The sequence below is a fragment of the Nyctereutes procyonoides genome, unplaced genomic scaffold (genome assembly GCF_905146905.1).
Source record: "Nyctereutes procyonoides isolate TBG_1078 unplaced genomic scaffold, NYPRO_anot_genome, whole genome shotgun sequence".
In the NCBI taxonomy this organism is placed as follows: domain Eukaryota; kingdom Metazoa; phylum Chordata; class Mammalia; order Carnivora; family Canidae; genus Nyctereutes; species Nyctereutes procyonoides.
This window is the reverse complement of record NW_026575128.1, coordinates 10,954,916-10,976,734: the sequence shown is the minus strand read 5'-3', so window position 1 is coordinate 10,976,734 and position 21,819 is coordinate 10,954,916. Positions and strand designations below refer to the sequence as shown.

Below are 21,819 nucleotides of genomic sequence, written 5' to 3'. Positions count from 1 at the left end.
ATGAGGTGGTGATAAACTATGCTGCGCTCACAATGCCTGTGATCTATTCAGGAGGAAAGGAGGGCCCCAAAGACAATTTGGTGGTGAACCTAAAAATTAATGTATTCTTTCTTTTTTTTTCTCCATGCTATTTTGTTTGTATTTCATGGGAAACCAGTGTATTTGCTGCAGGCACACAGTTGAGATGTGATCACAGAGATGTCCACTTAATAGATTTGTGGCTCAGGATCAAGCCCAGCCACCTTCACAATGCCCCAGACACCCTCTGTGGCCTGGCTGCTGCCCTCCTTTCCAGCCTCCCATCCTGCAGCTCTCTGCCTTCCATTCATTCTCCACTATGGGACTTCGCTGTGCTGTTCCATCCACACCTATGTTCGAACAGATCCCTTGGTCTCAAACATCATTCTGCTTTTCTTCACTTGGCTTCAAGAGACCAGTAGGAGGTGACTTCTCAACCAGATAAGTGTCCCTGACTCACGCTGAGTTAGGGCCTCATCTTTGAGCACTGCCAGCATCCTTCCGTCATTGGTCTTCCCCACGGCATTATCACTTGTTGATTTGTCTTGTCTCACCACCACATCGGCAGTTTGGGGTCCTCTCTGTGTCTGGCCTCTAGCAGGTGCTCAGTAACGAATTGCTAACTGAATGATGGAGTTGGGTGTTGGTTAGATTGTTCATAAAGGGCTTGCCATCAGATACCCTGTTACCTCTAAGCTGTGAGAGGGATGTGGGACCCAAAGCCCTCTATTGTGAAGACTGGTTTTGACGCTATTGTTGCTCACCAGCCACGGTTCTGTAACTTTGGATTGAGGATCTTGAGTGTATCTATTTACGCGAAACTTTTCCTGACTACCATGACTCACCTGCCTTCCTCAGTAGTTCTTTTTTTCAGACTCCTTTATGTTTCTTGGTCTTTACCATACAGTTAACAAAGATATAGCACGATAATAGGGACCCTTTATAGTGTATGTGTCAGGTTTTACAAAAAGTACAGACTTAGCTTATCTCATTGAACCTCACAACTAGAGGAAGCAGGTATTTTTATTCCCATCTTGAAGAAAGGACACCACGTGGTTTACGTAACTTTCATAAGGTCACTTGGCTAGGGAGTGTCAGACTTGGAATTCCAAGCCTAGTCTGTTTGATTCCAGAGCCCATGTTCTGTGTCCTGTTTTGTATTACTCACTTCTTAAAGAGAAGTGACTAATGAGAGACATTTAGCCTAGTGGTTATTAATAGACTTGCAGGCAAGATTGCCAGGGTTCAAATCCTGTCTTTACCAGTTGCAACCTTGGGCGGATCACTTATCCCCCCTATGTGTCAGTTTCTTCGGGTGTAAACTAGGTTGTTGTGATTTAATAGACCAATGTGTATTAAGAAGTTAAAACAGTGCTTGGCATATAAAGTGCTATTGATCATCATCATTATTATCATGTAATATTAATTTGTGTCCCATTCTTCAAATAGTCATTGAGTGCTTGCTATAGGCCAGACACTGTTCTAGGTACTGGAAATGCAGTGGTGATTAAGACAAGTCCCTGCCCTCATGGAGCTTTCGTTTTATTTCATTTCATTTTTCGGTTTATTTATCATTATTTTATTTATCTATTTTTTAATATTTTATTTGAATTCAAGTTGCCAACGTCTAGTATAACACCCAGTGCTCATCCCATCAAGTGCCCTCCTCAGTGCCTGTCACCCAGTTACCCCATCCCCCACCCACCTCCCCTTCTGCAACCCTTTGTTTGTTTCCCAGAGTTAGGAGTCTCTCGTGGGTTGCCTTTCTTTCTAATTTTTCCCCAACAGTTTCCCTCTTTTTCTTCATAGTCTCTCTCATTATTTCTTATATTCCACATATGAGTGAAACCATATGATAATTGTCTTTCTCCAATTGACTTTGGAGCTTTCATTTTAGAGGAGGAAGACAGACAATAGAGTAAGTAAATAAGTAGAATTAGTGGATATATTATGTGATATTTTATAATTTCATGTGATGAAATACTATTTAAAAAAATACAATGAGATAATGGGTTGGAGAGTGACACCAATGAGAATTTGTTTGTGGACATGTAATGAGGCCACAACAGTTCAGCCCGTGTCTTGCTTCTGCTTGGTAAGTGGGAGCAGTCATTGCTTGTTGTGAAAGGCTGGGCTTTGTTTGTCCAGCTGCTGACTCTTGGGGTGACAGACTTGTCCTACCTGTACTCAGTGTGGGGTGGTCATCCCTGGGGTACCTGAAAATTAAGAGATTTGTTTGGGAATACCCAACAAAGAGAACTCATAATAGGCCAGGGGTCTCCAATATGAGGAAAAGCCTCCAATCTATTTCCCTATAGTTGAGGTTGCAAACTGGGTAAATGTTCCAAGAAGATCAGAAGGAAGGTTAGGCCAGTCATTTAAAAAGTGCAGTAGTCATTGGCATTATCATAGGATTCTTGATTTCTTTTTTAAAAAATATTTTTTTATTTATTCATGAGAGACATACAAAGAGAAAGACATAGATAGAGGGAGAAGCAGGCTCCCTGCGGGGAGCCTGATGTGGGACTCCATCCTGGGACCCCAGGATCATGCCCTGAGCCAAAGGCAGAGGTTCAGCCACTGAGCCACTCTCGTGCCCTGGATTCTTCACTTCTATAAAGGTATTCTAGTGGTTAAGAGCATGGGCTTTGAAGTCAGAGAAATTAAGGGTTTTTTTCTTCTCCCCACTGACTTGTGGTAGGGTCTTGGTAAAGTCACTAACTTGTTCTAGCCTCAGTTTCCTTGTCTGTAAAATGGAGTTAATACCTACTTCAAAGACTAGTTTAAAGGCTTGTTAGCATATGTAAAGAGACTGGTTTGGGACCTGGCACATAGTAAGCATCTCATAAAGGAACATCTAAAAATATAGTTCAGCCCCCCCCACCCTAGGATGTGTATTTTAGATATTGGTCATTTTTTTTTTTTGCAGGGCTCATAGGGAAAGAAGATCTAGAATAAAATATGCAGGCTACTTCCCATTTCATAACCTACAAAAAGGAGAACAGATAGCCTCAAAACTGAAGATATATCATCCCAGAAAGGATCACAGATGCCAGAGGAAGATAAAAGAGCTCTGGAGTGTGGGATCCTGAGTTCAGGTCTTGAATCTCCTGCTTTCTAGTTTTAAGTTAAAGTGTTTACTTTTGAATATGTATTTTCATAGGTTAAAAGTACTCAGGCCAAGAGTCTTATATTAGCTGGAATTGTAAATAAGCCTACTTGATGCTCCATTGTGAGCAACTAGAAAGCATTAGGTTTAAAATATAGATATGTGTATTTTCATCTCCTCTCTCCATTGTGTATACTATTGCATAAAATTATATTGAAATCTTAAGATTAAAGGAGAGATAGAGTTTATTCTCGTGCCAAAGCTCTTTTGTTTTCATTTGCAATGTATGGATTTAAATTACTTAAAAGAAAAGAAAAAAGCCAAACTCTCCATCAAACGTTTCTGAGAATAGAAGAATAACTGAACACTTGGCAGGTACCTTTTGTGTAGAGCGCTGGATGAAGCCCTAAGTATTTTCTGCCTCTTGTGTTTAGTGGCAGGTAAGGATTGTGATTCTCCCAAAATTTATTTGCCCTGCCTTTGGCCATTAGTTCACATTTGTTTTGATCTTGATGCCTGCACTCATCTAAAATAAACAGTGCAGGTAGAGTGAGGAAAAGGCTTAAGAAAAGGATTTAAAAATATAAAACCATACATTTCTCTTCTGGTTTTCTCAGCACACTGCAGAGCCTGGTGGGTTGGGAAAAAGGAAATCTGCAATGTTCCCATGTCCTCTCCCTCTAAACTCTCCTAGCGCCCTGCACCTGCCTCTGATCACTGATTCATTCAGCAGCCTTATGGTCAAATTCTTCCTATATACTGCATGCCTGGAGCAAGAAGGCAAGTAAAATTCGGGTCCTGCTCTCAAGGAGCTACCAGTAGTGTAAACTGTGACTGAATGTGGAGTGGTGAGTGCCGTGACGAAGGGGAGAGAGGAGGTGCCGAGGCCCCGTGGGGCAGGAAGGCAGCCTTCAACCGAACTTTGCAATTTAGTCGGGGGAGGAGAGGAAGCACACATGTAACAGCAGGGAAGAGACATCCATACCACAGAAGGCATTCAGAATATGACACTTGCTTTGGTTGCAATTTGGAACTTTGTCTCTTCATAGATCTGTCTACTAACCACTGCCACCCGCCCTCCCTGTCCAAGCCTAAATTCCTAGAGGGCAAGGATCAAATGCCAGGGAACTCAGTTCTCTAACCATAATAATACATTTCATCTCTGCCACATTCCTATGAACACTGTCAACACTGAGAAAACATAGACACAGAATTGTTAAGTAACATGTCCAAAACCACACAGTGGAATAGAGATTTGAACCTAGGCTTTCAAGCTCTGGTACATGTGTTCCTAACCATTATGCTGTGCAATAGATATTGGAGACTTGCTAAAATTGATTTGAATTGAATGAAAGTAGAAGTTATTGCGTGATAATGTATTCGCTCATTTGTTTAAAAAAAAAAAAACAAACCAAAAACATGCTAGGCATTCCTAGCTCTGATAGTTGTTGCAACAAAGTAATGAGTCCCCATTGGCTTTTTTGACTTTGGCTTATGTGACTTTTAGGAACTCTCAAAGGTGGAATTGTTCTGTGGGACTCTTAACCTCTAGACTGCAGCCAGATTCAGACCCAAAGTTAAAATGAAATAGGAGTTTAGGCCTGATGCAGAGGCAATCCGAGTTAGGAGGAATGTGGGGGTAAAGAAACAGAGGCTATGAAAATGGCCTTAAAAATACGTTCTTTGGGGACCGTTTGAAAGAAGTTGAAGAAGGCAAGAGTGATAAGGGCAACATAGCTTTAAAAGATAAAAGTGCTCCTATTTTTAAATTGATTTTGAAGAGGTGAGAGAGATACGAGAGAGGTTTATGATGAGAGCAGAGTGGTGGGGAGCAGAGCAAGGAAAGCAGAGTTAGCTGTGGAGAGCAGGTGAGCCATAGAGAGCCATCCCTTTATTCATTTGTTCTACCAACAAAACCCAAAACTCTGCACTGGTCCCTGGGATGACGATGACTCATACACAGTCCCTGCCCTCCACAGGCTCACAGTCCAGTGGTAGAGACAGGAAGATGGAGAGTCTGGGGCTGTGTGGTAAACGTCTGTGAGGGAAGCGTGTGCGATGGATGGGCCTGGCACTGGGACAAGAAGGGGAGCTGGGGAAAGGCAAGTGAGGCCTGATGGTGGGAGAGGACGGCTTTCCAGGCCAACAGGAGTGCTCTTGCAGAGTGTGACATGGAACACACCACAGCGTGTACTCATTTGTCCTTGCTGGCTGCAGAAGGATGTTGCTGGGAGCTTGCTTTCCAGGGTTTATGGAGGTTGTGGTGGGTAAAGGAGGAAGAGGAGAATCAGTGACAGGAAGACCTGTCTGGTGTAGATTCCAGCTCTGCACCTTGTGAACCAGGGCTAGTCACTCTACTTTGTTTGCTCCCTGACCCCTGGTTTGCTCACCTATAAAATGCAAATGATGCATGGGACTGTGGGGAAGAAGAGGCAAATCCCCACTCATCCCTCAGGGTCTTCATGAAGATGGGATGGGGTGTTAGGTGTGAATGTGCTCACAGAGTCTAGCATGTGATTTAAAGGATTCTTTCCAGTGGCTTTGTAAGAGTTCATCTCGCTTCTGCAGGGAGTTAACAATTTCTGTGTTTTCTCTGTACTTCCCAACACATCTTTCCAACTGTGCCCTGGAAAAGCCTCTTGAAGTGAATTTGGTCAATGTAGCTGCTCCTTTGGGTCCATAAGAAGGAAGGAGCAATCCAAGCGGAGGGTGGACCAAGGATGACCCCCGTTCTTCCAGCCTGAGCAGGGTATGGAAAGCCAGAAATGCCCTCTGCTATCCATACCCAGAGCACACTGTGGCACTTCCCCGAAATTTCCCATGAAAACAAGAGGGTTTTCCTCTTGGGAAATCAGAAACCTGAATGACTGCACTTATTACATTTGAAGTATCTAACTTGAAGCCATTCACAGCAGAGGGTTTTTTAAAAAGGCAAAGTGTACCAGAAATTATGTTTGTAAGTGTTAAAAATGGTGCTTTCATGATTCACTTTTTAAAGTTCACTTAATCCCTTCCCCATTGCTCAGTATTTTCCTGACTGGTATTTTTGTAAGAACTCATTAGTTAATGTTTGTGAAACATTTTGAAGATGAAGGAAATAGCTATTGACAGAGGTGATGAGTAGTAACATTTTTAAGTGTTCTTTTCCATTTCAGAAATTAAATTCCAAGGATAAATGTTACCACTTCTTAATCGACTTTGCCACCTCATTTTAATGGGAATATGTATTCAGAAGGTTCCATTTTTGATAAGGGGAATGAACATGTATTGAGTCCTTACTCTGTGCCCAGTTCTGAGTCAGATGCCTTAAATTTGTTATTTTTCATCTTCACAGCAACCCTGCAAGGCAGATAGAATTGTGTGTATTTTTCGGATGAGTAAATTTAAATTGCACCTCAGAGAGTCTGAAGTGTCTAAACCGAGGTCAAGGCTGGAGCCAATTTTCAAACCCAAACTCTAAACTCCATGCTCTTGCCATTGCACCGTGTAGAATTTTGAATTAAGATCTTTCCTCTAACAGCTATGTATTTGGCAGTTTTAGTGACTAACAGCAGATATGGTTTTAATCAGATTAGATCGTTTGCTTTCTCCAAGAGTCCTCGGTTGCATGTTACGGTGTTAGGAACTCTTCCCTCCAACTTGGAGGCTTCAGGAAGGGTACAGAGTTTGGTTCACACTTGAGGTCAAGATGCAGTTCTGGCTAAGTGAGACTGGATATTGCCCGAGGCCTTACTTCTTCATCCTGTATAGAGTTCAGTTCTTCAAGCCTCGGTTTCCCCAACTCTAAGTGGGGTGAATGACAGTTACCTATTTTGCAAAGTTGTGGGAGAATTAAGTGAAGTAGCGTACCTGACAACATCTGCCCCCATTTATTATGCGCTAACTGCTGGTATATTGGAAGGAGTTCAGAGCAATTGCTTGCCTAAACCTTTTCTCGTGTAACCCAAAGCACTTTTTAATCAGTGTTACACAGGAGCTCTGTTTATTGGGCCTTTGCCATGTTCGGGGCAGAGACTGTGCTGGGCACTCCGTATGTGCTTCTCCGTGACCACGTTTATGACATTATACATTACTTCTTTGTTGATTTATTTACTTCCTTACAGACAGGAACCCCCTTTCTCCCCTGTATTCCAGGCATTTGTCATAATGGCTTCTGGCCCATTGAAGGAACCCATTAACGTTAAGGAAGTTAGCTTGACTTTTGTCCCTTTGTACTGCCTTTCCTCTTCTTTTAGGAACGAACTTCAGTTGTGGGGAGGAGCTGTTCAAATGGAGGACAGTATCGTCATTATTAAATTGTGACTTGCTTTAAAATATGCCTGAAACTAAAAAATAATAATTTGTTTGCCCTAATTTGACAACTGCTGATTTTGAATATTTGTTAGCCTTTCACTTTTTTTAAGATAAATTTCTGGGATTAAAAATACTATATCAAGAGTTGGAGAAGATTGCCAAGCAAATTTACTTTGTATCTGTGATTTTAAAGGACATGGTTACCTGACTCAAAGAAGTAAACTCTTTTCAGTACTTGAGTGTATACATGTATCTATCCAAATTATTCTTAGGGACTTATTAAATTAGTCCTAAATGGGTCTTATCTGAGAATTATATATAATACAGTTTGAATTTTAGTATAAAGATAATCATTTTGAAACCTTATCATATATCTTAAAAACTCTTACCATTTCTGAATTTTTAAAATGTCTCTTTTACTCCTGCCCAATTGGTATGAATTTGTGAGATTTCAAAAGCGTATCTTGAAAAGCAAAAGGTTATTTGTGAAGACATAACTATTAACTTATTTATTCTTTGTTCTAATCCAAAATTTTCTGTTGTTACAAGGCAAATCATAAAAACACATCTATTAAATGTCTTATGCTTTGAGGCAAAAAAAAAACCATCTATTTTTCTTTTTTAAACATATAACAATGACGAAATTGAAGTAAAGGAAAATTAAGAGAATAGAAAAATAAGAAATTCAGAGGTAAAGTTTGTGTTTAGAAAGAATTAAAAGTTTGCAGCGAGATTCTGTGTTCTTTCTTTAAACACAGAGGGCTACAGATTAGCCACTCACTTTCCTAGCAATATTACAAAGAGGGGACCCAATGAATTACAAGATGCAGAGGCCATAAAGCTAAAGCAAACCCATCATACGGAGGACAAAGAATGTTAGTGGTTCATTGTCCTAATAAAATATTTGTCTTAAAGTGGATAAATATTCTGATATGTGGTATTTGTGATTTTTTTTTTGCCTCCCCACATTGCTTGTTGTTCATGAGATTTTTAATAAATATGTATTAGGAAGATCTCCGTATGCAGGAAGGAGAGAGGGAGAAGCTTAAAGAGCATGGCGTGGAATGCCGCTTGACAGTGTCATACATTCACAAGATGTCCTTGAAGATGGAGCACAGAACAGAGATCAGGGAAATTTTGGCAGCTGCAGTTGGGAAAATAAATGGCTGTTGTGTGATTGGGCAGATCCTAAAAGCAGGCTCCTGCTCAAACCATGTAATTAAGAAAAGTGGGAGCTTTTGTCCAAGTGCAGAATGTTCATAATATCAGAGTTTGTCAGCAGGAGCTCTTAGAACGGATCAGTACTTTTCACTCCCTGATCCAGGGAACGGGGTTCTTATAAATCTTCTTCTCTCCTTGCTGTCCTCCTGAAGGTTGCTGCCGGGCGATAAGGCCGACTTGGATTGTAACCTTGCTAATACACAGTGATTTAGGTGAAGGAGAGACCGAATCACAGTCCGTTTCAAGAAATGCGATTTTTATTCATTTGGGTTCCTATGTGTCCTCTAATGTAAGAACAGAGTGTGGCCAAGGAGAGAGTGTGCAGGACGGCTCTGGGAGGGAGATGGAACCATTTTTAAACCTGTGACTCTAAACTGCTTTGAAGGATTTGCCATTTTCTTTCATTTTTAAAAATAACTTCCTTTCGGATCATAAAAGTGCTGTATTTTCATTATAAAACAAAAAACTTAGAAAATAGAGACAAGCATAATCCCACACTTTATTGTTAGCATTTTCATTTTTCGCTCTTATGCTGCACCTGTTTATATAATCAAGATAATCAATTTTTTATTTCACTTTTTTCTATATTTATCATACGCATTTTCTCATGTTATAAAGCCCATTATACACATAATTTTGCTATCTGTGGAATGCTGTATCATGAAACTATACAATAACCTACTTAGTCACTCCCCCTTGTTGGGCCCTTAGATTATTTCTGTTTTTTTCACTCTTTTAGAGACCCTTTTCATAATAAACCTTATCATGCACACTTTTGGTCTTTAGAATTTTGGATTCTTTTCTGAGCTTCAGAATGGATCCTTGGGTCTAAGAATCTGAACAGAAGGATCAGAAAAATTGTGCCAAATTATATTTCCACCAGTGATGATGAGAGAGACTATTTCACTGTACCTTCTTAAGGCTTGCTAGTTGCAAACCTTGAATTTCTGTGTTCTCTGTAAACAAGGTGTCCACAAATAATTCAAAGATACACTTCTCCCAGCCCAGATCTGTATTCTCACCAAAACTGATATGATAGAGTCCTGTTTTACTCACACTCATCTGCCTTCCCAGGGGGTGTCCAGGATCAAATACCTTACTAAAGTAGTTGAGGGATAATGTTCTCCTATCAGACCAAAAAGTCCTTTTTCTAATGCATCCTTCTTATTTAAAAAAAAAAAAAAAAAGGAAGAAATGAAACAGAAGAAAAGAAAAAAAGAAAAAATTCAGAGAAGGAATGAATCAAAAATAAAATTTCAAGTGTGATAAGTAATTTTTAAATTTAAAACTGCCCTATCAGAATGATGTTCAGGATTTTTTCACTAATGAACGTGTAGCTATAATAACATGAGGTTGTGTGAATAGTCCATGGGTCTAATTTTTCGTGGCCATTTATATATAACATTGAAGTACTGAGAACCATTTTCTTTCACTCAGGATCTTTAGCTACAAAATGCCCCCAAATAATCTCTCTCCTTTGAATTGCACAATTGGAAGAGCCATTGACATCCTACAATTCTTTTTTTTTTTTTTTTTGGCATCCTACAATTCTTAACAAAGAGAAGGTTGCCCTGTGCAGATTTTCCTAGATACTGACTCCCTCTCTCTCTCCCTTTATTATCCTCTCTATCTCCACCTAGGTTTGTTAAGAAAAAAAAATATAAACTTTCATAGTAAAAAATATTTTATTTGTATTTCTGAATAATTTAATCTGTGCATAAGACAAATTCAGAGATGCGACCTAGTGCTGGAGATCATGATATAGATACAGAATAGCACATTGCTTTGTACAGCTGAATCTAGGTGAGTTTGCTCACGCTCTGAGCCAGGAGCCAGGCATTTTATAAATACACAATATTTATGTTTACATGAATTGTGCCATTGGCTCTTGGTTATGCATTTAATCAGAGATAAGCTCAACTTAATCAGTCTGGGGGCAGTTTTACAAATGATTCATTAATGTTCTTTGTGTGGAAGATGAAGGTAACACATCTACCATCACAACTGGTTCCCACCCCAACAGGTGCCCATAGCTTCTCAGGAGGCATTTTGGTTATTTTATCCACATTAAACATTCAGAGTTTGGGAGCTTAGGGGGTTGGATGGGAACAGAATTGTTTTCCAATTGATTTTTTTTATTAGATCTAACATTTTTTGCAGGAAGCCGAAGAGCTTGGCCACAAAATTGCATTTATACTGAAATGAAAACATTTATGCTCTTCAGATATTTCTTTAACAAAGAAAGCTTATCAAAAGTTTGAGATCATCTTTATTTATTGGCCATTTTGGAAAAGAGGACTGAACTGGGGGCTCAGGGGGTGAAAGAAAATTATTTTAAAAATCATCTTTATAATGAACTGGATGTTCATGCCACCCCTCAACCCTGGAGGGTTTGCTGTAAAAGTCTGCAAATACCAAAATACCCATGAGTTTTACTAAGACTTCCCCAGGTTGGGCATACCGGAAATCATTTTAAACCCCGACTGAAGCCCTAAAGAAACACTGTAAGATATAAAGGAGGCCAGTATTTGTTTAGGAGGGCAAATGTGTGTGATGTATCTGGGGAGGAAGATTAAAAATGTGAATTTCTGTGAATTTGAGAAGAATGCCTAAGAGAAATTAAATTTTGATTATGCTTTTCATATCCATCCTGGCCCTGCTATTTTTAAGTATTAATGCTTCTTATTCTCTCCAGTGGCTGCTGATTTTTTAAAAACCCTGACTACCCCCACCGAGAATACTCTTGGCATGCCTGGTATTCCTCTTCAGTGAAGAAGATGCTGTTTCAAAGGAGTAATGCCTCAAGCTTACCTCCTTGTTACGAAGTCATTTGCTTAGGACGTAAGCATTTAGACCAGAAACAGGACGGTCAGTTCAGTGTCAGGACATGTCTGGGTGTATTCCTGTCTGTGCTCTTTGGCAAGGAGGGAGAGTCATTAGAGAAACTCTGGAGGCAACTGCATAAAGGAAGGGGTATATGCGATTGACTCTAATAATTTGTTTACCTGCCCTCCTCTCTCATCCTCCTGTCTTGAACCCTCTAAGGGCAAGGACAAAATTATTTTTGTTTTCCAGATTCCTAGAACCATGCCTTGGTCTGTAATAGCATTCAATAAACTTGTGTTGAATTGAACACACTTGTTTTAAGGATATGCTGAGAATTTATTGCCACATAACTTCCTAGAGTAAATAAGTCCTTCAGGTTATTTGTGCCTCTACCCAAAGGTACTATTAAACTGTCAGCATGTTTTCCCCAGTTGGAATGAATTTTTTTTTTCTAGAGTTTTCTAGCTACCTTCCAGCAGAATTACAGAAACTTGCTGCAAATGGTTTTGAGGGACATACGTACAGTCTTCAGCCAGATTCTTCTGCTCCAAGGGTCTTTGGGAGTCATCACCTGTAATTTGGTTTCGATGGTGGGGTGGGAGGGTCGGGGGGAGCTATTCCCAAGTTCCCTTTTCCTAGAGTGATCAGATCATCAATCTCGGCCCTGCTCTTGAGTCCCATTAATAACATGTGTCTCCTTCCCAGTTGAATCATAACCAGGAAAGCATTGCATTTAGAAAAAAATATTAATCTGAAGGGACTTGAGCGAATTAAAGCCTCTTGAAGAGAAGGAGGGGAGAGTATGGATTTTATGAGCTGACGGACGAAACTTTTAAAAAATATGAAATTGGGGGGTTGTAAGGACATTTTTAGTATCTTTCAAGGAGCAAGGAGAGAAGTGAGGAATTATTCCTAAAAATAATATCTGTCTTCAGGAACACAGAGCCTGCTGTGTAATTTTCTAACTTTGGGGATTTGTTTTTCAGGCTTTCGAAAGGCGGGTGAGATGCAATAGTCTGGGCTGCACCACCAGAGTCTAACATACTGCGTGTCAGGATTTTATAAGGGTTAAGTGGGAAATGCCTACAAAGGGAATTAGGACTTTTATTTTTGTTCTTATGAATAATTTAAATCTATTTCTTTAATGGTTCGATTCAGTGACTGCCCTTGGTAAACATTATTCTTCATGCTCTCGGGAGCGCTTGTTCTATTACATAAGGGTTAGCCTTTATACATAAATTTTCAAAAGTCCTTCCAACATGGTAAAAAAAAACACCTTTAAATACTCATTAAAATATTGAATAAAATACGTGTATGTGTCACAGATGTACACATTTGAGACATGTTTGCAATCAGTACAGTCCATTAACATCTTTCTAGTTTCTGGGAATGCTGACATTTAGAGGGCACTGGAGGTAGAGGGGAGAGTATTTGGAACAGAAGGATCACATTCCTATGACCTTCTTAGTTTCTTTTCTCTAGATCCTTTTGCCTGAGTTGAACATCACGACCACCCCTCTGCCAGAAAACCAGAAGTTGAGGACTGCTGGGAGTATAGGAGGTGTGCCCTAGGCTCAGTAGTGAGTTCTACAGTAGCACAGGTTCCTAGAACATAAAGCCAGAACCTTTTATGTGCCTCATGAAATAAATCCTAAGAGTGTAAGTAGGTTAAGATGTATAAATGCAAGACCATGCAGTTTATTGTTGGGACTGCCATTTTTATGGAAAATATTGGAGCAAGGCCACACGGTATGGCCAACAGGATAGGATTGGTGAAGGGGCTGTGGTAGGACCTCTGATGTGGCTCTCTGGTGCCCAGGACAGTGACTGTCCTTAGTGGTTAGGAGGACCAGCCCTCTAACTCTCAGCCTGACTCTCCCCAAATTTGAGCAAATGAAAGCCTGTCAAGAGTAGGGGAACAGAGGGAACTGTGAAGACTTCATGAGCTGGTGGAAGAAATATTAAATGCTGCTTTAAGTACATTTTTAGAAATTTACAGTGGTCTTGCTTAGTAACTTAAAGGGCCTTCTGGCCTTCTGGTCGTGCTTGAGCTCTCCTCTGGCATATAGACCCTTCAGCAATAAATATTTGGTTAATGAATGAATGAATTCTGAGAACAAGAAACTATATGAAAAGAATGATTGGGAAGGAAGCGAAGTTTTTGCACTTTGATTGTATTGCTACTCTTAGAATCAACCGAAGGGTTTCAATCTGGAGACAAAGAATTGCCATTAGTGTACATAAAATGTGTGTGTGCATTTTTCTGGTGAGAATGGGCAAAGGCATTCAACAGGTTCTCAAGGGGTCCTTGTCACCCAAAGATTCAGCCCCTCCTCTTGAATGAATGCCTCTTAAAATCTATATTTGAAATAGTACCTAAAGGTATGCCTGACATATAATAAGTACCCAGTAAGTGTTCTCCCCTCTTTTGTTATATGTAAAATTGGGTTGACATTAATACCTCTTTGGCTTGTACTTTACAGAGTTGTTTGAGGGATTTAGTGAACTATTGAACATGCAAGGGCTTTCATTCATTCAATAGTCTTTTATCCAGAACCTACCAATCGTCAGGCCCTCTTCTAATGCAGGAAGAGATGCTATAATAAACAAAATAGATGTGGTCTCTGAGCTATGGAGCTCAGAGTTCAGGTCACCATTCTTTGTGAACTGTAAAGTGCCATATTCAGTAAAGTATGGAGGTAGACATGTCTCCACACGTCTGTTAAAGTGCATTTTTATGATATGGCTACCCCTCACTGCCTCTCCCCAGAAAGGGAAAAGTAAAACCTCATCTAAATGTCCATGACTGCACTGTCACACTGTACCCTGTCATTGTATTCATGTGTACTCAAGTGAGGTAGTCTGTAGACCTGGGCTCAAGTCCCATTTCTTGCTCTAACTAGCACTGTCATCCTGGGCAAGTCATTTTCCCTTTCTGGTCCTCAGTTTCCTCATCATTAAATTATGGAGTTGGGCTCTGTGGTCCCTCATGTTCTCTAATATCTGTCATGCACCCACATCGTGAACTCAGTGAGGGCCAGCTCTTTGTCTTTGTTGTCTTTGTATCCTCAGGGCCTGGCACAGTGCCTGGCATTCGAGGGCTCCATCTCTGTTCATCTAACATTCCCAGATCTAGCCATAGTGGAAGTAAACCTTATTTTTTATGTGCATTTGACCTGACAAGTCCAGGAAATAGTGTAGCAGATACCTTGGATGGACAATAAGAAAAGACGGGATTGGGCAGGTAATTGGGGCTATCAGGAAGGACCTGGGGTTCTGGCAATAGAGATGCTCCGAAGGGGTTGGTTTTTTCAGGAGCACCCTAAGAAAGAGGCTGAACCTGGCCTCTGCTTCTTACCTCCCTCCACAGAGATAAATGATGAATGGCGATCCAGCAGCTGCATGTGTGAGGCCTTCCCTCTTGCTTTTGTTGTATATTTTGCCGGAAAAAAAAATGGTGAGGGGGTGAGGTTAATGTGTTGAGTGTGAGTAATTAGTCATTCAAACCATTGACATTTACAATGACAGGATTTGAGTGCGTACGTTATTGTGCACTGCTCTAATAGTTTATCCCTGAAATTTTCTGCCTGTATAATGTTTCTTAAAATATATCACAGGAACATAAAAGATTTAATGCAGTGCTTTGTACAACCATTAGAGTTTGACGTCAACTGAACCTCCTCAATGCTCTATCCTGGATGCTCACTGTAATTCTGTTCTTAATTGCCATTCAGAAGAGGGAAGGAGGGCAAGTCAGGGGTTTGGAACCTGGTCAGCTGCAAAGTTGGCCATGTGACCCACACAGACTGTTTCAAGAAAGTACATAGGCATACTTGAGTAACTGATACATTTATTTGCAATGAAAATTGTGCTGTTAGAATTTCAAAGGCTTGGGGAAGGAAGTGTTCTGGTCTTGCTGAGCAGCCTCTGTTGCTTATTGGAGGACATGCTTTCCTGCTAACACACATTTACCTCTGGTCTGTTTCCCAAGTCGAGATTACAGGTGTCCTTCCTTTTAGATGTGTCATTAACCTTAAAATATTATAGTTTTGTATTCTTGAGTTTGATATATTTAGAGCTTAGCAATTTCTCTTATTTTCCAAGTAATGTTTTAAAATCCTCTTGGTTCACTTGTGTGTCAGATTTCATCCTGACATTCGCTATTTCTGATTCTTTTTTAAAGCCTGTCTTGTATCTGGGATGTATCATTAAGACCAATGAGGGGTCTTATTAGATAATGCATGTTAACACATTTGCAAGTATTTCTCAGCTTTAGAATGGTACGTGTTTATTGAGCAAACTCTGTGCATGTGTGTATTTTCATCAGTTCTTTCTGAATACACAAAAGGATAACTGTGTAGTGTGTGTGAACTGCAGAGATCTCCATTTCCATAAACCAAGAATGACTTGGCCTAGTTTATAGGTTTGGTCAGTGGAAGTAGCTTGGTACTGAACGTTGCATCTCACGGATTCTTTTCAGAGGTTTGGGTCCAATTAGGGTCGGCTGACCTATGCATGGGGCTCAACTCCAGGAGTCGGCATAATTTAGGAAATCCACATAAGATGTGAGGAGACCAGAAAGCTTGTTGGGGAACTGAAATTACTTTGCTGTGGACTTGGTACTTCCTGGGCTTCTCTGGAGCAGGGAGGCCTGTGAGATGTTCACATGGATGAATGCTGGCTTTCACCACACATGTCTGTGAGGTCAGCATCCAGTGAACAAAAGATGAAGCCGGCTGTCCGGTGACCTTTAATAGTCCTGGTCCCATAAAGTCTCAGCATGCTTAGGTATGACTTACATTCTTCATACTCCAACATTAATGCCCAAAAAGCTGCCTCAGTGCAGGATATTTTCTAAGTGTTTGTGCGGGAGCCATAAGAAGGGTAACCTGAGAAAGATGGAGAGCAGGGGGCAAGCTTTACAGATTGTGGGACTGGCTTTTTTGCCATAAAATCAAAAGGTAGCAGTTGGGTACTCAGTGCTTCTACCAGCCCAGAATCCTGAGCTGGATAAATTCTGTTTTAAAGTTCCTTATCAAGTTGGCAGTGTTTCTTGTATTTGTTGCCTGGACACCTGACTTAGTGAAGCAGTGAGACGACATAGCAAATGAAGACACTGCTCAGACCCAGGGGGCCCAGCAGTTGGGCAGAGCAGAAACCTGCCTCCCAGCCAGGAGCTGTGATGATGCTCTACGCCATCATCTCCGTTAGCGTGTGCCTCCCTTGGGCCCATCTCCCTCATGTTTTCCTGGACAGAGCAGCTGAAGAGGCTTTGTTTGGGTACAGCTTCTATCAGTGCCGAGAAGAGCTTGATTTAAGATTCTTCTCAGAAACCCTTTGTTTTCTCCTTGCTGTCTGGACCAGCCTTCCAGAATCTCACAGTTGACCTGAATCCAAGAAGTTCTGATGATGTGGTAAGCGGAGCCACTTAAGTTACTTACATGATGGTAAAGAATCTTAGAAGCTCCTCACCTTCCTCAATCTGCCTTATTTCCCTGACTCCTCTTGAGACTTCTTTTTTTTTTCTCTCTCTCTCTTTTGGTTTCATTTCCCATTTGTGATCATGCAGAAAAGGAAACAATTAGAGTAACACCTACGTAGGGCATGATGAAGAATAATAGTCATAATGTCTCCAGGCATTTATTCTGAAGAGAAACATGCAAGGGAGGCTTTATTCCAATTTACAAAGAGGAAACTGAGGCTCAGAGTATTGAAGTAGCCTGCCTGAGATCACATAGCTAATAAGTGGTAGAACTACAGGTTTTTTGTTTGTTTTTTAAAGATTTTATTTATTTATTCATGAGAGACACAGAGAGAGACAGAGACAGAGACACAGGCAGAGGGAAAGCAGGCTCCCAGGCTCCCAGGATCCTGGGATCATGACCTGAGCTAAAGGCAGACATTCAACCACTGAGCCACCCACGCACCCCTAGATCCACAGTTTTAAGTCAGCTGTTAACCTTGACTAAAATCCTATTCTTTTTTTTACTTTATCCCTTCTGCTTCAGTGAGAAAATAAGCAAAAATCAAAACAAAACCAGAAAAAGTATCTAAGTATTGATGAGGATGTACAGCAACTGGAACTTTGATACTCTGTTGGTGGGAATGTAAGTTGGTGCCACTATTTTAAAAGGATATTGACAGTGTCTACTACATAGAACATACATCTACTCTGACCCAAAAATAGACTCAGGAATATTCCTAACAGAAATGTGTGTATATGTAAACCACAAGACATGTGCATGATGTTCATAGCAGCATTATCTATAATAATTAAAAACTAGAAACAACCCAAGTGTCTATCAACAGAAGAGATAAATAAAATGTGATATTTTCATACAATGGAATTTGCTATGGCAGCATAGAGGCAAAACCTACCACTGTATCTAACGACATGGATGACACCCAGAAATAATGTGTGAAAAGACATAAAAGAGTACATATTGTGTGATTCCATGTATATAAAGTTCAAAAGCAGATAAAAAAATCTATGGATTAGAAGTCAGTTACCTTTGGGGGATGGTATGAATGATGGAGGTGGGGACACAAGAAAGGCTTCTGGGATGCTAGTCATGTTCTATATTGTGAGCTGAAAGGTGATTACTCAGGTGTGAATTGTGTTCTGTTTATAAATATTCTTTGAGTTGTACTCTTAAGGTTTGCACACTTTACATGTATATAAAAGTGCTTATACCCCAGAAATTCTCTCAGCAGCTAAATGGTGATAATAATGGAAGCTGCTAGTTATCAGAAGTCTGCTAAGCCTTCCTTTCCTCATCTGTGGATGTAGAGAATATTAGAATATGCCTCACTGCCTTTTTGTGAGGACTTAGTGAGAGAAGCCATGTCAGACGATTGGTAGAGTGACTTTAATGACTATCAATGATGATGGACTACATTCCCACTCAGAGGCTTTCTTGCAAGATGGGTGGCCTTGTTCCCGTTATTCAAATGAAGAAGACTAAGACTCCTAGAGTTTCAGTCCCTTACCCAAGGTCACACAACTAGTGAATGGCAGAGCATGATTCCATTTTTAAGAATTGACCAATGTCAGAGGTGATGGAGGTCATATCATGAAGGACGAATAAGAGATGATGATAGGAGAGAGTGGAAATGTGGGACTGCTGGGTTGCATTGGGGCCATGAAAACAGGGTGCAGACCCAGACTCTGCCCATTTTCCGTGATGCCAGAATTCATTGGATGTCTCTGGAATTCATCTCAAACATGAGTTTTGAACTAGATTTTATTTCCTTAAGTGCTTTCTGGCATTGCAGTTTTGTGATTCTCCATGTTTGTCATGCCACACAGGACCTCTTCATAACCAGGCCCATGATATGAGTTCAAATCCATTTTCCATGTAGAGCTTTATTCCAGCCTCATCTTCTCAGTACTTTCCCTGAATCCCATCCTGTGAAGCAGGATTATTGGCTCCCCTACTCCATGACCATTGTCCTCCTGGGAGCCTGTGCCTGTGTCCTCAATAGACTGTAAGCTCCTGGAGGGTAGAGACTAAGATTTATTTATCTCTTTTTGTTTTCCCCCATACATGCTGCCTGGAACAGTTCACACATTTGTGGCAATTTTTGTTTAATTAACTATTTGAATCCAAATTTAATTTAAATTTAAACTATTGACTTTTTGAGTAAAGTCTAAGAGGGTAGCCTCAGGCTGTGCTGGATCTAAGGTGGAGACCTAGAGAGAACTCTTCCTTTATGTTTTTTATTTTATTAGAGGTCCAGGAGAAACAGTAATAGAGCAACTAAGGAGAAAAATCATTAGATGACTTCGTAGCTCCCCAGCATGTGCTTATGAAATCTGAAGTTTGATCAGTGCTTAAGCATCAGTGAAAGTCTAAGCTCTTCTCATATGGAACGGCCCCACTTAATTTAATGTCATTTTACTTTATGAGATAGTTAATAAACAGGTACTGTATTTGATCTTGTGAGCATAGCCCTCTATATTTAGTTTTTCAGCTTTAATGGAACTATAATTTTAATCATGATTATTACTTTACATTTTAATTATAATTTGGTGTGGCTTAAGTATACATTTCTGAGAGTGATTGTGTAATGAAAACAGGAATTAGCTTTTCATTAACAAAATAATGGGAGAGTTCCCACTGCATTCTAGTCTGTGTTCAAAATCTATGGGCTGGCCTAAAAATAGCAAGGGGAGTTTAACATTTTGGTTAAAAACATGCTTCTAAATTGGCTGTGTTCACAACCCAGTCTCTTTTGCTCCATCTTGCTTTATCTTGTTCTCTTTCTTTTCAAAATGGAAAATAAAATCTTGAAAGAGACTTTAGTTGTGTCTTTGAGATTTCAGGAGACTTATTTTTATTATTTTTATTTTTATTTAGATAATTAGCACCATGGAGCCACAGGTGTCAAATGGCCCGACATCCAATACAAGCAATGGACCCTCCAGCAACAATAGAAACTGTCCTTCTCCCATGCAGACAGGGGCAGCCACAGATGACAGCAAAACCAACCTCATAGTCAACTATTTACCCCAGAACATGACCCAGGAGGAATTCAGGAGTCTCTTTGGGAGCATTGGTGAAATAGAATCCTGCAAACTCGTGAGAGACAAAATTACAGGTATGCTCTTCTTCAATGTCCTAGGATTAGGATTAGCAGCTGCATTGTTCCATTAGCTGTACAGACCTCAGCGGAAATGTACACAGAGGTGGATGCATCTGAGTGTCCGCTGTGCGTAGCCTGCATTCAAGGATGGCATGGGTCCACAGTTGTAAACTCACATGTGTGTGTGCAACCACATAAGACCAGACTGCAGATTGGAAGGACTGGGAAGCAGATGAGGATGTTGGAGCTTCCTTGAGCTTTACTTTTTGTGAACTAATCCTTTGTTTTCATCCCCTTTTATTCTCAATCAGCCACCCCTTCCCTGTGTTCTATAGTTCTCTGTTCTGCCGTCAGCCCTCCTTATACTCCACACGAGTTTTTATCTATTCCTTTATTCTCAAGCATTTGGTTTGTATGTGTCCAGTGTTCTTCCATGTGTCTGAGAGAGTGTTTTGGGGGGGGGGGGGTGTTGTGGACTTTGGAAGGAGATCACCACTGCCCATTGTCCCTGTGGAGAAATACACTCTAAGGATAGCAGATTATTCTGGAATAAAACTACTCCAGTAGGAAGAAGAAGCTTAGTGAAGGTCTGCAGTTGAGGTATTTTGTTTTATTTTGTTTTGTTTTGAAGATACTCTGTGAGAAGCCAGAGACTTTTTACTTGAACGTAAAACAATAACCAAACAACTTCAATACTTGAAATTTTAGCTTCTAATTTTTTTCCTTATTGACAACCATTTGTTGAGGACCTAATGTTTGCCAGACACTATGATTCTTTGGGGGTAACATTCTCCTGTAATTTCTTTCAAAGTGAGACTATTTTCTTGGAAAACTGCTGGGCTACATCGTGATGGCAGTGCAGCCACTGCTCTCTGGAGCTCCGCTCCTAAAATCATTCACACTCAACGGAGTATTGGGCATTTTTCAGCATTGACTTTTGTTTCCCTTTCGGTGGACAGTTTAAGTGATGAGCCTGTATTAGAAAAAGGAAACTATCATTAAAATAGGAAGATATATCATGTTGGTTTTAAATAGGGAAATCCAGCATACATGTGTGCATGTCGCTATATGTGTTCTTCTGCTTCGCTTGTAAATCTGTCTCCCATATAAATTAAGGCACTTTGCAAAATCATGAAACTAAAATAACTTAAAATAAGATAAAAGTCACATAACCCTCCAAACATGATTTCCTCATCTATAAAATTGGAAAAGGATATTTTTCTCAAAGGGCTCATTGTGAGGATGAAATGAGAGACCGGATATACACGGTACTGCCTAGCGTATCGTCCAGTGCCTAGCGGTCTCTCAGTAATCGGGAGATGTTACTATTACAGATACAGGTAGTAGGTTACAGGGAGAGTGGCTGAACAGAGAAATCTTATCAAGGTCTCCAAATAGGGCCAGGGCTTTGGTGATTTTATCTGCGAGCGCCGGATCATCCATCCTTTAACAGAATTGCCTGTGCTCTCAGAGAGCCAATGTTTAGATTTCTGAATAATCTTTATATAATAGGATGATAATTCAAACAAAATTAAAACCAGTTAACCATATGATTCTTCCTCCCACTCCTGTATAGAAAATGTATTTTTGGTGTAGCCTTACCTTCTAAATAGGGACTCTGCCAGCTATATTAGTGAACATTATTAATCACCTTTTCAAAAGAATTCCCTTAGAACTGTAGTGAGATTTTTGAAAAGTACTGATTCATGGTGTTGTTCCTTGTTTTCTAAAGACACATGTTTAAACAAGCAGATTCCTTTACTGAA

General features: G+C 40.3%; 1 protein-coding gene across 3 annotated transcripts in view; it reads left to right on the top strand.

The window, feature by feature from the left end:
* Positions 1 to 21,819, top strand: part of ELAVL4 (ELAV like RNA binding protein 4) — a 126,710-nt gene that overhangs the window by 54,717 nt on the left and 50,174 nt on the right. For all 3 annotated transcript variants that reach the window (XM_055341868.1, XM_055341869.1, XM_055341870.1), the window contains exon 2: positions 19,828 to 20,068. In XM_055341868.1, the coding sequence (XP_055197843.1) occupies positions 19,828 to 20,068 (241 nt within the window). The remainder of the gene's footprint in view (positions 1 to 19,827; positions 20,069 to 21,819) is intronic.